The 15,117-nt window shown below is 50.9% G+C and overlaps 7 protein-coding genes across 7 annotated transcripts; 3 read left to right on the forward strand and 4 right to left on the reverse strand.

Annotated features, from left to right (window-relative positions):
- Nucleotides 1–22: 22 nt before the first annotated feature.
- On the reverse strand, nt 23–840 carry P174DRAFT_447739 (mitochondrial 54S ribosomal protein mL60; the record flags this gene model as incomplete). The annotated part of the gene is made up of 3 exons (XM_024828697.1): nt 23–381; nt 460–689; nt 800–840. The coding sequence occupies 3 exons, from the start codon at nt 838–840 to the stop codon at nt 329–331; spliced, it is 324 nt and encodes a 107-aa protein (XP_024687801.1). The 3' UTR covers nt 23–328.
- A 199-nt stretch (nt 841–1,039) lies between these two features.
- P174DRAFT_437651 (tafazzin) lies at nt 1,040–2,681 on the forward strand. Its single transcript, XM_024826356.1, has 4 exons — nt 1,040–1,399; nt 1,488–1,506; nt 1,595–1,705; nt 1,768–2,681. The coding sequence occupies exons 1-4, from the start codon at nt 1,189–1,191 to the stop codon at nt 2,579–2,581; spliced, it is 1,155 nt and encodes a 384-aa protein (XP_024687802.1). The 5' UTR covers nt 1,040–1,188; the 3' UTR covers nt 2,582–2,681.
- Nucleotides 2,657–4,655, forward strand: P174DRAFT_437653 (uncharacterized protein). The gene has a single exon (XM_024826357.1). The coding sequence runs from the start codon at nt 2,819–2,821 to the stop codon at nt 4,571–4,573; it is 1,755 nt and encodes a 584-aa protein (XP_024687803.1). The 5' UTR covers nt 2,657–2,818; the 3' UTR covers nt 4,574–4,655.
- Nucleotides 4,656–4,664: 9 nt separating this feature from the next.
- dbp9 (ATP-dependent DNA/RNA helicase) lies at nt 4,665–6,913 on the reverse strand. The gene is made up of 4 exons (XM_024826358.1): nt 6,648–6,913; nt 6,517–6,593; nt 5,980–6,458; nt 4,665–5,923 (listed from the first exon to the last, which is right to left on the reverse strand). The coding sequence occupies exons 1-4, from the start codon at nt 6,850–6,852 to the stop codon at nt 4,825–4,827; spliced, it is 1,860 nt and encodes a 619-aa protein (XP_024687804.1). The 5' UTR covers nt 6,853–6,913; the 3' UTR covers nt 4,665–4,824.
- Nucleotides 6,914–7,693: 780 nt separating this feature from the next.
- On the reverse strand, nt 7,694–9,294 carry P174DRAFT_416903 (uncharacterized protein; the record flags this gene model as incomplete). The annotated part of the gene is made up of 6 exons (XM_024824547.1): nt 7,694–8,000; nt 8,058–8,236; nt 8,323–8,369; nt 8,423–8,495; nt 8,548–9,010; nt 9,089–9,294. The coding sequence occupies 6 exons, from the start codon at nt 9,292–9,294 to the stop codon at nt 7,694–7,696; spliced, it is 1,275 nt and encodes a 424-aa protein (XP_024687805.1).
- A 1,411-nt stretch (nt 9,295–10,705) lies between these two features.
- On the forward strand, nt 10,706–12,340 carry P174DRAFT_416904 (uncharacterized protein; the record flags this gene model as incomplete). The annotated part of the gene is made up of 3 exons (XM_024824548.1): nt 10,706–10,756; nt 10,836–11,988; nt 12,060–12,340. The coding sequence occupies 3 exons, from the start codon at nt 10,706–10,708 to the stop codon at nt 12,338–12,340; spliced, it is 1,485 nt and encodes a 494-aa protein (XP_024687806.1).
- Nucleotides 12,341–13,330: 990 nt separating this feature from the next.
- P174DRAFT_447744 (uncharacterized protein) lies at nt 13,331–14,896 on the reverse strand (the record flags this gene model as incomplete). The annotated part of the gene is made up of 4 exons (XM_024828698.1): nt 13,331–14,241; nt 14,313–14,541; nt 14,600–14,710; nt 14,768–14,896. The coding sequence occupies 4 exons, from the start codon at nt 14,894–14,896 to the stop codon at nt 13,331–13,333; spliced, it is 1,380 nt and encodes a 459-aa protein (XP_024687807.1).
- Between the last annotated feature and the right edge of the window lie 221 nt (nt 14,897–15,117).

Raw genomic sequence — 15,117 nt, forward strand, 5'->3', positions numbered from 1 at the left:
CTGTTCCCCGAGCGTTCTAGGACCCAGTTTATCATTTATTGTTATACGCATATGATCAAGATATCATCTTAAAAGAAACGAGATCTCTGTAAGTGAAATGTGCTCTCAAATTTGTATGAATGCATTGTAAGCCGAATTGAAAACCCATCGCAGTCATTGTGTAATCTCCCAATAGCCGAGAACTCCGATTTGCTTCCCTGTATCCTTTCTAGCTCGACCTCATCTTCATCAGAGGATCTAGGCGATAAGGGCGGTGGTGTATTGTACAAACATTTTCAGCGGATCGTATGGACGGTTCTGAAGAGTATTGCGCGTCGAAGAAAAGAACTTAGAAACCAGGAGGGTTCAAGCGCTGGCTGACTCTTGTCCACTTGGGCAGTTCTGAAAAGAGAGTTGTCAGCATCCTTGTATATTCCCCTCACAGAGAGTGTAGAATTGATAATGCTAAGACAAACGTACTGTGAATACCCTTCCTATAGGTCTTCTCCTTTTTATCGAACAGCGTGTACTTGTCCTTGGGCAACATCTCTTCCTCCCGAGGCATTTCCGCATACCACCGATCGACGGCTTTTGTGCTCTGGCCGTTTCGTCGCAAGGCGGCGCTGAGGGTATCGACTACCCGGTCAACGGCGCGTAGACGTTTCCGTTGCCGTGCTTTCTGGGGTTGTGAAATACGCCATGGGATCTTCCTGTTCGTTTGTTCCAAGGTGTCAATCGTTAGTCGTGTGCTTTATGGAAGTGAAAAAAAAGGGCAGTGGAAGAACCACTGCAGAGGCTGCATCGGAGGCTTGGGACATACCAGAGAAGACCCGAGAAGAGCGGTGACGAGGCCTTGAACATCTTGACGGTAGCCTGTCAAGTTGTTCGCTGAAAGTGCTGCAAGAATCGCACTGTCGCTGTCAATGATGGGCAGATTCGGGCGAAAATACTGTACTCTGGAGGTTCGGAGGTGCTGGGTGGTCCGTGCTCGCCTCCGATCTCCGCGGCCACAAAGCCAAAGCCAATGAAGGCGTCTCTTGCTTTCACGCCGCTCGTCTCTGTCTGGGGGTTTTATGTAGCTCTCTTCCCCTCGTTGCTTCAATACTTGTTTGGCCCTCGTTGGCATTCTCACGGTTGTTTCTTGTTCTTGCTGCACCTTGTTGTTTATCTACCTTTGTCCATGGATTCGTTTCGGTAGAGCTGTATACCATGTCCCGTTCTACGGATCGCAGCGCGACGGGCGATTGCCCGTCTCTCCCTTGGAGGTCGCTTTCGGCTACGACGATTTTCGGAGTCGCTGCATTATGCCGTTCGTTCTTGTATATGTGCAGTCGTCCGGAAATCAATGGCTTGGATTCGTTTCTGGAATTACTCGAATCTCGACAGGATACGTCGCGAAGGACGAGGGGTTTGCTGACAGGTATCGGTCCTCTTTATTCTACAATATTCTCTGTCTCTATATAGTCGCTGAGTGGAGATCAGTTGCTGACATGGGGTTGATTCGACAGTCTCGAACCATATAAGCGTGTACGTACGCACGATGCGCCTTGAAGTTTTAAGGCGACACACCCATCTGCGACTTCAACGAAGCTTACGTTGTCGCTGACTCGAGCAGTATGGATGATCCGATCATGTGGGGAGCGATTCCATTACGGTGGAATTTTGGACTTTCCTCCTCCAACAAGAGATGGGGATTCGGCAGCCATGATATCTGTTATCAGAGCCGGTACGGTGAAACAACACACTATCTGGTCATGGTGTTGCGGCTAACCAGCTGGACCTGAGTAGACCTCTGGCTCTCTTCTTCACGATGGGCCAAGTCCTACCCACACATCGACTAGCCCATTCGCCCCATGGCGGTTTGGCACAGCCAGCCGTGACCCAGGCTATCCGGCTATTGTCGAAGGGGCCGTTCCCTCCAGATCCACACCTCCCTCCTCCTGAAAGACAACACTGGAGCTTAGAGAACATCTGCGTCGACCCATTCTCGGATCTCCCTACGGCTTACACCACTACTGGAATAGATTCACATCTGGCACCGTCTGCCTACGCCTGCAACTCATACTCGTGGGTCCATATCTTTCCTGAGGGCAAAATACACCAGGCTCCGAACAAAACGATGCGTTATTTCAAGTGGGGTGTCGCTCGACTGATATTGGAAGCAAACGAGTGTCCTGACGTTGTCCCGATCTGGCTGGAGGGATTTGACCAGGTCATGCACGAAAGCCGCGGCTTTCCTCGGTTTCTTCCTCGAGTAGGGAACGACATTAGCATCACATTTGGGAAGAAGGTAGATTCCGAGGCTGTCTTTGGCGACATGAGAAGAAGATGGCGTGAGATCAAGGCAAAGGCTGAGCTGGCGTCACCGGAGTCTCGTGACCTTCCCCTAGGGGTGCTTAGCGACGAACTGCTGCACGACGAAGAGGCGGTCGAGCTGCGAAAGGAGGTGACCAAGAAGGTCCGGGATCTTGTCTTGGAGGTGAGGCGGACCAGAGGCCTCTCCGACGAAGACCCCAAACACGGTCTCGCGGAGACATGGATTGAAGAAGGTCCGCAACGGGAAGGCAAAATGAAAGATGAGTCATGGGTAAGGGACATATGAGTCAGGCTCCCTACTCTTTGTTCCTCAAGTACATATGTAAGATTACGAATGGTCCGTGTACAATAAAATTGAGGATATAAAACATCGTTTAGTTGTTCCGGAGTCGAGTCCAGCCCTGTCCTCTGGCTGAGGGGGCGAAATCATCCGCGGGTAAAAGCAAAACACCCCCAGCTTCTCCAACGCCGCTCCGTCAACACCCCACCTGCTTCTCGTTCCTCTCATGTCATCATATTCTCTATGCCCAAAAAGCACCACAAACACACCTTCGCGAAGCCTGTCAGTCCCGCTCATCATACGTTAATCTCGTCCGGTCCTCGTAACCAAAATGAACGGTTTCAAGCTTCGCAGACCTCGTCCTCAAGCACATCGACACCATCGGTCAACGACCTGATCAACCATCTCCGTCGCACGCAGGTTTGCCGCTCGCCTGAAGACGGTGCTGGCAGCCCAACCCGGTTTGTCGCTCCTCGATCTGTGCATCCATCACTGCGGAACTTGCTAGAGCTCCCTGAAACCCCGCCACCTCGTCCCCGCCCGGAAGCACGCCGCGTCGGAGTTACTGGACGACGGTTGAGGAGGACTCCCGGACCGCCGCCTCCCCAGAGCTGGCTTTTGGGGAGTCATGATAAGGATACATCGGATGGAGATTTGAATGCTACAAATGCTGCGCGAGTGGAAAGGATTATATGCCGGTTGGATCGGCTGCCGGGGACGACGTTCCCGCGCAAGTCGGACCTGTTGCACATGGTTCTGAAGACCATGGCGTCGCAATGGGCATGGCATATCGAATACGACGGGCAATTCCTGGCTGTGCTGCCCAGTCACGTCAAGATTTTGCTGCTGAGCTATATTGCTGTTTATGCGAGAGACCAACCTCTAAAAGGGCTGATGCATGGGTTGAAGCCTCTGTTCGAGAAATTCAATACCGTTGGCTATGAAAGTGGGGATGCTGGGGATACAGCCCACGACGGGGACTCAGAGATCTCGCGTCTGGATTTGAGCAGTGCATTAGGGCGCTGGATGACCATAAAACAGCTGTCGCACGAACTTTTCCTCTCGAACAAGTCGGGAGCAAGTCTTGTGCAAGGCAAGGCTAAAGAGTCTGTTCCGTCATCATGGGAAGAGGTCGATGACGAAGATGAATTGACGGATGAAAATCCTAATATGCCCATCCCCAAGGCATTAAGCCAGGGCCTTCGCTTCCAAAATCTTCGCTTCCTCTCCCTAGCGCACCCCAAACCCGCAGCCGCGGACTGGAACTCACTTGTCGATCTCCTGTCGCGTCTGTCAACAATTACCCATCTCTCTTTGGCGCACTGGCCTTTACCAACAGTTACTCCGAACGCTATGAACACCCGTATCAGACATCCCACTCAGCGCTCCCTCACCTTCGCCTACGGCGGTACAGACTCTTACTCTGGAATGGAGAACAACTGGGCCGAAGCAGCTGCCATTCTGCGCAGGCTCTCGCGCGTAACATATTGTCTGAAGTGGCTGGATCTTGAAGGCTGCGGGGACTGGATTCCCGCGTTGACGTGGGAAGGTGTTAACCCGGACGGTGAGGCACTACCCTCGGGACCCGAATGGAACGGATCATGGCGGGATATCGAGTATATCCGACTAGGACCTGGGTGGCTCCCTCATGTCGATGACAGTGAGTTCACCGTACCGCAAAGCGGTGCAGCTGAGCGACTACCATCGTCCCCTTCGCGATCGCTCGCTTCGTCCATCCATGCGCCATCTCCCGCTCCGTCCGATACCCCGGACCTTCCGTGGGATGTCGAGGTTGAACGCATCAAGTACAGGCGAGCGAAGGAGTTGGAGTATTACCGGGAGACTCTGCGTTCTGCGAGAGCAGTGCAGAGAAGTGTTCTGCAGCTCCGACAGAGCGGACGAGGAAAGTGGGTGCATTTTTCTTTTGGCCTGGAGGGATTGGATGCCGGCATTCTTAAGAAATTACTTGGGGCAGATTATCGAAGTTTCGTCCTATGATGCTATACCTAGAACGGTGATATCGATTACAGTATATATAGGAGCGTTCCATAAGACTTTAATTGATACTTTAGACCGACGACTTTGATCGGAGCCGGGCGGCGCCTTGCATAGAACTCAAGTCACAAGAAAATCGCACTTGGTATCTATAGATCTAGAATCGCCTGTATGTACAAGATTGTGCAGCCATTTCAAACTTTTGTAATCCCTCCCAGATCTATCATAAAAGACACATCCATCAACGCACCTTATCACTTGCGACCCCGATTGAAGGTCTTGAGCGGGTCCACCTTCCTCACGCCGGAGGGTTTCCGCCCTTTACCCTTACCCCGGTTCTTCTCTCTCGCTTTGCGAATCCGATTGTCTCCCGACTTCCTGAAACCGACGAACCCAACGTCTTCGCTGGAGATGCCTTTCCTTCCCTTGCTCGGCATCAGATAATCCGGAATGTGTTTCAGGTGTGGTTGAATCCGCGCGGCGCGAAGCTCGCCGTCATGGCGCAGTTGCTTGAGTTCCTCGGGGTTCTCCTCGAAGTGCCGCTTGAGCTTCTCGCTCTTGACCAGCTCCTGGCGGATTTCGCGCGCACGTGCTTCCTGGATGGCCAACCGTGTGACTGCTCGAAGGGCATCTGTCATACGGTACCGGAAGGCATCGACCTGCTTCATCTCGAAGTGGTAGGGTTTCACCTCGTGGCCGAGTTTGGCTTGCTTCTTGACGATCTTCGCCAGTACGGACTCGTCGTGCTTGGCGGTTGGGAAACTGGTGGGCTTGTGCTTGCCGAATTCGTCCGCTGGGATGACAAATGACAGGGCCATGCCGGCTTTGCCAGCTCTTCCTGTACGGCCGATACGGTGGGTGTAGGACTTGGAAGTGGTGGGGAGGTCGAAGTTTAGAACACATGCGACGTTCTGGAAATCGATGCCACGGGATATTCCGTAATCCTTGGCTTTTCCTGATGTCTTGCGACGTTTTTCTGGGCGAGCAGATTTGCCGCTCTGTTCTGGTTCATTGTCCTCGTCTTCACTGGAGCCCATCTTGTCCTTGGACTCTTCGTCGCCGTCTGTAGCCTCCTTGGATTTCTTGGAAGATGTCCGCGATCCCATCACTTCTTGCTCATCAGCTGCGATGATGATATCGTAAACACCCTTGTTGAACTCCTGCACAACGTGAATCCGAGAATTGATCGGCAGCTCGGAATTGAGGACACAGCTTTTGATTCCAAATTGCTCGAGGAAGAGCTTGAGACGATAACAACGATCAATATCGCCAACGAAGATAATGACTTTGCCCTTGATCAACTGTAGTTTGAAGATGACGTAAGTCAGGAGGAACTTTTCATCTTCCGCGCATCTGCCACAATCATTAGCCAGAGACCAAGCATTGTCACAGTGGACAACAGATCATACCTAACAACAAACTGACTGATACCAGCACCCTCATCCTCCTTGTCTTCCAACTTCAGAATCACAGGACTCCGACAGAACAAGCCCTTCAGGGTATCAACTTCCGACGTGAGGGTTGCACTCATGAGGAACGTCTGCACACCGCGGGGGATCGCCTTCGCCAATACGTTGATATCCTCATCATAACCGTACGAAAGAACCAGATCCGCTTCGTCGATTACAAGGTGCGTCAAACTTTCCAGTGACAGTGCCGAAGTACCCAGGTTGGCAATCACACGAGCAGGAGTGGACACAATTAGGTCCGGGTAATCGGCGAGCATGGTGCGCTGCACAGCGTCGGAAACCTTCTGTGTAAGATTCACGGAGCGAACATCTTTGCCACAGAATGCAGAAAATTTGATGATGACACTCTGAACTTGTTCTGCAAGCTCTCGGGTAGGAACGAGGATGAGGCCAGTGGTAGCCTTTAACGAGGGATCGGCCTAGACAATTATTCGTCTTAGCATCGTCTCCTTGCATACGAGTCTAAGGATAGCGTACAGCTTTCTTCTGAAGGATCGTCTGTAAAATCGGGAGGACATAGGCCGCAGTCTTTCCAGAGCCTGTCTTTGCACGGGCTGGTTTCATTAGCGGCGTCAGACCATAGCACATGCCGAAGCCTCTGTGCTTACCTAGAATATCCTTGCCCTCAAGAGCGAGCGGGATGGCCTTGGATTGTACGGGGGTAGGCTTCGTGAATTGTTCTTTGATCAAAGCTTGGCGCAGTCGGGGATCGAGATTGAGGCTTTCGAAATCGGTGTTGTCCGCATCTTTTGTCTCCTTTTCCTCTGCAACCTCTGTTGAAGGGACATCATTGGCATCAAGCTTGCGTTTCATTTTGACGAGACAATGTTCCAAAAGCCGTTGAAAAGATCCTTCAAGTTGACTTGATTGTAGGATATTGCAGACTCGAAAGTTTTCCTCGTTCGGGCGGCTTCAGAAATTCTGTCGGGCGGTGAGATTCCCGCGGCAGTATTTTCTCCACTATTTACTCCTTTAATGGTGACCCTTCTGGCTAGCCTCATCCAATGATGTCGACAGTCCTGTCAATTTATATTACTTACTCCTCTAACAGCTTTGAAACATACTTCGCTCAGTTGCTTAAGAAGAGATAATTACAATTTGATTTGATCATATACCATCTTCCCCCATTCGACAACCGAAGGTATTTTCAAACACTGACGTGATAGCAACATGAATCATGAAAATGGCCCGAAACGACAATCGTGCGTACAATTCTGCGCTGGTGTGCTTCAAGTCGTATTTATAGACCCTAAACGGCGTTGAGAAGCATTCGCCTAGGCCAAATCTCTGTCGTTATTATGATATCCTTGCAAATTCGTATTCGGTGACATAGTCGTTCTTCCAGCTCAAAAAGAGCACGAGTAAGCGCAAACAAAGTGGAGAAGGATCCAAAGAAGGACTGGCAATAGGAAATCAGCAGCACTGGTATCATCAGCTCGTGCACAGTGTGTGGTTGGACTGGTGCTCCTAGAGCGGCGAAAAGCTGAGTAACGAATAAAGCTGCTGAGAACGTATCATGGATAGCACGAAAGTCTCCCATAGAGATCGTGTTTCGAGGATTTCGCTCAGAAAGGAGCTGAAAGTTGGACACAGGGGCAGTCTCCACCTGGAGCACCAAAGCAATCGTATGGGGCTATTGCACATGGAATCTGCACTAAATGTCGAGTCTGAATTCATTACTTGCATAGCCTCTGAATTTGACCATTGAGGTCCAGGATATCATCCCGACATGGCGCACTTTGACATTATGTTCGACGGTGTAGACCTTGCCGAAATTCAGACGAGACATCTCATCGAGTCTCTCGTCAGGGCTCGCTGGTTCGATCTCCAAGGGTTCTTTGGTCATTCGTGGCTCATCAGCTTTGCAAGTCGGCACAGATCCCCGCATATATACAATGGCATGTTTTGCTGGGTCAACGCCGGGTTTGGCTACTCCTTTTCCGCCATAAGTGGTGATGGGTCTGAACAGTATAATCAGCGTTGGTTGGTAGGATAGCTCCTCAATGGGTTTGACTTACACACACCAGGCGCATTGACTCATCGCTTTAACAACCACCATGCGCCGGATACCGCTGAAGATCTCCTCTCCAAATCTGCCTCGGGTGAATTGGTTTTGAGTGGATCTGCCTTGGTTGTGGAAGTCCGAGATTACGGTTCCTTGTTGTCCTCTGCCTTCATGCCAGAGGATTGCGAAGACCTGTACAAGTTGTCAAAAAGTGCAGATAGTACGGAAAGGGCTTGCAGAAAAGAGGATGATCTGGGGGCTCCTCATATAGTTCTTACCCTTCCCACGATAAAGAACTCGCTAGGAGATCTCTGCACTTGGTAGCCTAGAGATCATTAGATGGTTGAAGGTGGGCCATGGGCAACATATGTTACATACGCCAATCGAGAGGGGATCCATACACCCCGCCTGATTCACCGCGGATGCTGTAAGCCTTTCGGTTTCGCAGAGTCTATATTATCATTAGACGCGTGTCATATCTGGACTTGCGAATGTTCACTCACCCCAAGCGGAGGACTGCTCTGTTCGGATGTGACGTGTGGGTCCGTACGATCTGAACCTATTCCAGGCATAGGACTGTACATCGTGCGACCACTGGCACTTTGATGCACTCCAGGATTGCGCGTGAGAGTCAAGTCTGGTGGACTGTATCCAGACGCTTGGAAATGATTATGCTGGTGATGCCTGCGAGGACTTGCTGGCTGATAATCACGACTCTCCAAAATATCGCTGTCTAGGTCGCTGGATCCCTTGGTTGGGAAGCGTGTTCCCATATGTGCAAAATCAGTAGCCAGAATGTCCATGGCCGTAGCACTGTATTCCCCAGCAGATGCACGATAATTACTCTGGGTGTTGTATGAACATTGAGTGGCCACGTCTCCATCGTAGACACCGGAAGGATAATGGATGGGTGGGGTCGAGCTATGGACTGAATGGCGCAGAGAGGTCTGTTGTATATTCTGAATACTATTCATGTTTGCTCCCGTCAGTACCTTTCATCTCATGGCCCATACCTCCCAAGTAAGTTATAAGCTTTCAACATACGCTGGAAGGTTGTTCGGCTGTCCACCGCGTCGAGACGACAGCCCATATGAAGGGGATGCGAGAATCACATCACTTGCAGGGCCACCACTTTCATCTCGGTAGAGAAGAGCTGACGACGAGCGTGGATCACTTAAGCAAGTCACATCAGCATTGACCGTGAGCAGCCATGGAATTTTCTTTCTACCGTCTTGAATTCGACCCCTCATGTCTCACTGATCGATCGCGTTGTCCTCCCTCGTCACGATGAGTAGCTAAATGCATGAATGAGCTTTGTGCGACGAATCCGGGGTAATGTTGTGCAGGTCTCCTACCACTACGATGCTGATGTCGGTGCCTTCTTTCAGAATTGGCCATACTTCATTTCCCGACAGTTGCAGACAAGTCACAATAGAATAAGTCACTGCTTAGATTTATCGAAATACTTTGATCGAGAAGATCTGGAGGTACGAGAGTCGAAGCTCTCAAACAGTTGGACTATTGGACTGCATGGCTGCTTAAAGGCAACCCGACGGTAGTGGCAACCCATACCGACATAGCTGGGCTGAAGGAGCCGAATTGAGGCTCTTTTGCTGTCACTCACTTCCCTCCATATTGATAGAATGATCAGATTGACCGAACAGCTTCGATGCACGATCAGCGCCAGGTATGTGTGGCTACTTTGTTGTCCGAATTCTACTCGTAGATGAGATGTCGCACATGACAATCGACCCAGGAAAGTCGCATCTGGCTTTACGAGGTCCGGGATAAGCACCCTCTTTTTCTTGATTGGCCTCGAAGGGGGGTTGGCGGATGGACGCTTTGCTAGCCATCCATACTGATTAGCTTAGTTCATGGTGTCTCCACGAAATGGGGGAGGGGTCTTACAGGAACTACTACTGCACCTCGAACGGAGACTACACGGCTTGGTCCGTCTGACCAGTAGAAGACACTCAGTAGCGCATCACCAGCTTCATAGGATTAGTAGCGCCAATGAGACGGCACGGGAAGGCCGAACGCTCCCGTGTGGTTGGAAAGCCACGACTCATGAAACCCTCTCGCAAGGCTGTCGTCAATATATTTTGTCCTTTCAAGCCTCTGAATCTTTTAATTGTTGGAAGTCATGGGGAGAACTGCGAATTAACAGGAAATGATGCCTGTCGCCAATCCGGCCTGGTGATTGGGAGGTCGCACAGAGTGATGCTGGCATCCGCCTATGAGACTCATCAACGTGACGCATCCAGGCAAGAAAATAGGGAATAGATGGGCACTATCCCTTTCATCCGGCATATTAGAAAATGACCCAGAAGGCGAGGAAACAAAACCATAAAAGAATAAGACCACAGCGGAAAAGCAAACAATAACAAGGCGGACCAAGTCAGTATTATATTGGTGCTGGCCAAATTTCGGGAGAAATGTGAAGCACCAAGGCACAAAGTAAACAGAAAAAGCATTCCGGCCTAACCCCCCTTTCTGTGGCAGAACAACACAGTAGTGCGACGATCAGGGACACACGTGGGTTAGGAGAGAAACTTTGAGACACAGTTAATCTCCTTTCTTCACTCTTTTGCCTGGTCTCCTGGGCCCAGAAGATGTAAGCATAAAGGAAGCTTCCACTACCTGATCAGTTGTAGTTGCAAGATGGGGTCTTGGCCGGGTCGGATGAAGGATCCAAATCCAACCTACAAAGGGGTAAGTCGCTTATATTCAGTTGTTACCCTTGCCTTTCAGAGCCCTCCCAAGTGACTTAAAAAATTCGGATGATGCGCAGAGGAGGAAAGGGGACATTCGGCCCTCTAGCACTGTGGAGCTGGATCTCCATGCCGATCCACTGGGTCCAGGTCCAGGCACCACGTCGTTCTTAAGCTTTCCCCACAGGAGGTTATCTCAACCTGGTATCTCGGGAGGTCACGATGATCATGCAAAGCGCAACAGTATCGTGAGCAGACTCTTGCACGGTCTAGCCGGTTCTCATACCGATTCCTTTAGGGACACGGATGCTGATGTTTTGCCATCTCCAACAAACCCAACAGAGCATTCAGAGGATCTACAGGAGGACCGGGGACAGGATTGGAAGTCGCAAGCTTCCCACCAGCCCAGCGAAGCTCGCGACCATGTGCCGCTACTTGAACCCAGGACCGCAAGTGGGCGCCTGATCGAACAATTAGAGGATGTCTCTGCTAGACGGCTTCGGGCGCGAGAAATGCGCGTTGCTCTACGCTACAAGCGAGAAGATGAGGGAAAGCATCGAGCCGCGCTGATGAAGAGACTTAACTCGCTTCTTGCGCAAGATCACCAGCTCGTCGACCTGATTGAAGGGCTCGAGTCGGCCACGGAATCTTACTTGGACCTGGAGCAAGCATATCATCGGACGGAAGACGAGCTGGATCAAGATGAGTATGTGCTCATCCAGTCTATGCAGCGGTTCGCGAAATCATTGCGTGAGTCGCCACCAGGACTATCAAAGGTAACCCTTCAAGCTGAAAGCAACGCCTCCGATGATAGCGCACGCTCGTTCCATGATGAGCCTCTGGAATACCCACCTCCTGTGTATGATTACCTCTCACGAGTGGGAGATGCGCGGATACTACAAGAGCGCTTGGCGGAGCTTGATTCACAATGGTACACCATTGTTGACAAACAAAGGCTGCGAAGCTCGCTCAATATCTCTTTGGATGAGGAGTCTCTACAATTCCTGCGGTCATACGATGGGGCAAGGACGCAAATCCGGAAGGAACTCCACCAGACAATGCTGGACGTTGTCCGTCTCCGGGCTATCTGCGACGAACGAGGGCTCCGGACCGAAGAATACACCGGAGACATGGATTTCTTATATGGAATGGGCCTTGAAGAAGTTGCATCCCAACCCGAAGATCCTCTGAAGACGTCTGCTATTGACGACTCTTCCCCTTCTACGAGGCTGGGTCTGCCAAAGTCAGCAGCGCCATGTTCATCAACAAGTGGCTTCTGCATCAACTCCGACACTCATCGGTAGAGATCTCGCGTCTCAAAGCTGCCCCAGAACTTCGGCAGTTGTCGGATGAAGGGTGGGATGATGCGAATATCAGTCGCTTGGCCCTGACGGTGTGGTTCTCGGACGATACAGTCCGAAACTCTCCGCAGACTTTATCCCAAGCCGATGATTATGATTACACGGGCGCTACCGAGAGAAGCAAGGCCACCAGACCTCGGCTACAGAAAAGCAAGTCTGAGCCCGGCATTACTCCCAAAAAGAGAGGCTCCTGCGCATCACCTCTGCGCACTCTATCGCTCTAATACTTCCTCTCACTGCTCCAATTACTTCGTTGCCCGCCCGTTTTCTCTGACTCTTCGGGAGTCTCTTATCTCACGTTTTGCATTTGTTTCGGCTTCCTTTGCATATGGCATGTATAGAACTGGATTGGGCTCGGCGCATCAATAGCATCCGTAATATTTCTCATCTCTGGTCATTCAACACCTCCCCTTTTCAAGGTTGTCCTCACCGGCATCTCGTCTATTTCGGTTTCCTCATTCCAGCGAATCAGAACACACATCTGTTGGCAGACGCATCGTATCGAACTCTCAGCAATACTACAATATCTAATTTCAATAAGGCTGATACCAACCAAGAACAGGTATATTCGCGAATGGATAGATCCTGCAACGTGTGAAATGTCTGCCGTATCGTCCGACTTCCGTAGCTGACCCTGTCCCTTTTTCCGCGGATCGAGCTTTCGGCTCGTAGTAATGCATGGGTGTCCCTGTAAGGATGGGTTGCGGCTTGCGGCGCCTCGTATAGTTGGTGCTCTTGAGCTAGGTATCTCGTAGATAGTCTTGCATCAGCTACGCACTTTAGTATTGGATAGATGGAGTGTCCTTCCCGAGATTATGTTCGGCTGAGGTCATCCCAAGAAGTAATGATTGGTGTGGTGTAAATAAGCAGGCTATTCCGTTCATTCATGTTAGTTACAGGAGCGTTTAGCTGATTTCAGGGAATCCCCGGGGCTAAACTCAAAGTAAAAGTCAAAAGGTGATGTTTCATGACACGATCAGACTCCGTGGCCCAGACATATCCCTGCCAAAGTAAGACTTCCATTGTTATTCGTTTCGTCCCGATCCGTCCCATCCCATTCGTCATATCCGTTGTAATCATTGAACATAAAACACATAGTGAAACTTAATGTAATCGTCCTATTATTTACAATCTGTAGCTGGAAACTAGACAAAAAAGAAAAAGGCAAAAAAGAGGCGCGCATTTCCATAAGTCGTTGCTAAATTTGGGGTCTCTCACGAGTACCGCGTTTCGTCGCCGTCGCTGTCGCTCAGACTGTCCCGTCGTCTGCTCCGTCCGCCTTCACGGCGGTATCCCTTGCTGAGTCCTGGGATGGGATGATGGTAGTGCTTGGTCCCCGATCCGTCATCCGTTTCCACATTGGAGTATTGATACTCGGATCTGGAGCCCGCTGACGAGAAATCCAGAGGCTCGGTGTAATGACCTGGCACGGACTGATGGTCTCGTTTGCGCGGGCTGCCCTGGCGCGATGAGGTGGTCGGGGGAGCACGACGTCTCTCTCGGCGACGATTGTGTCGTCTCGCTGATGGCTCGCGGAGGTGTTGGCGCTCCTCCGCCGTCTGACTCAGGACGTCCTCGCTTCCGGGGGTGAAAGAGAAATTGCGGCCCTGACGCGCGGGCTCGTAGGCGTAGTCGCGTACCTCGCTCATCTCGCTCGCATTGTAGGAGGTGGGTGGGTTGGAGGTGTCGTAGTCACTACCGTGGTAGGTTCCGTCCCCCTCGCAATTGATGCCGCCGATCCGGGCCGGTTTCTCCTTGCGGTAGGCACGCACGTCTTCGTCGGCTTCGCCCTCCCAGTTCTCGTCCTTGCGTCTGCGCATGAGCTTCTGTTTAGCCGTCTCCCGGAATCTGCGCTTGCGCTTGTGGTCTCCCTCCTCCTTTTCGGTGATCGTCGTTGCGGTGTCTGTGTATCCGTCGGCAACCGTGTACCCATCGTCGCTATACCCTTTGCCAACGATACTGCCCCCACCCAGTCTCGTACTCTTCGTGGCATTACTGAGGGTCCGTCCGTCGGGGCCTTTGCGTCGCAGAACGGTAGATTTATATTCATCCCAGTCGCCTTTTCTCCAGACGAATCCACCATTCTTTGCCCAGAAGAAGAACCAGATGCCGCCAAGGACAAATGCTGCTCCAATTAACCCAAATAATGCTAATAGCCCTGCATGTTGATGTTCTTGGGGTCGACTGTTCCTTGACCGGGGACGTATGTCTTCGCCGCGTCTGCTCTGCGGGTCAGGGCTTTGACAACCTCTGCTGGAGATGGAAGAACGGAGCCGTCGGTAGTATCAAGATCATGACTTGCGATCCGGTTCTCTCTGCCGACAATATACTCAAGAGAAATACCGGGGAAGTCCCCACTAGTTGGACAGGAGGCATAGTGGGCAGATATTAGAGCTGTCAAGAGCACGCAGCTCAAGACGGAACTCTGAAGAGATCAGTTTTAGGCACTTGATTGACGGTCCTCGTGGAATGAGGGGCTTTACCCTCGAAGGTTGATCCCCGGATTTTGTATCTCCAAAGAATGTTGCTCTCAGCTCCACTTGGTATGTGCTATGGTTCCGATGAGGAATGGATGCTAGCAAATATGTCGACGGCTGGCAATTCACAAATTGGTTTTACGCAAAATAAAGAGAAGAAAACGCAGAATATACTGAGAGACGCAGACCTGAGTCAAGCAACGTAGAACCCTTGAAATTGCGGTGGTTGGATATAATGAGGGAGGCTGGGAATGACGCTTTTGTTTGGGCGATCGGCGTTGTACAGGCAACTTGCTGAGTCATCAAGTTATCGATAAGTTAACTAGTTAACCAAATCGGCGATATCGATAAGCGACAAAACTAAGATGGATGATGCGCCGACAAACAAAGTCAAATAACAGGATGACAGAGAGGTATACGGAGTATTTTACAAATATTTTTTATTCTATAGAGACTTTATCTGCTACACTCTTTAAGATACCCCTCAAGGGCCTATAACCACTCACGTCTGAGCGTAAAGATAC

Source organism: Aspergillus novofumigatus, assembly GCF_002847465.1.
Source record: "Aspergillus novofumigatus IBT 16806 chromosome Unknown P174scaffold_1, whole genome shotgun sequence".
In the NCBI taxonomy this organism is placed as follows: domain Eukaryota; kingdom Fungi; phylum Ascomycota; class Eurotiomycetes; order Eurotiales; family Aspergillaceae; genus Aspergillus; species Aspergillus novofumigatus.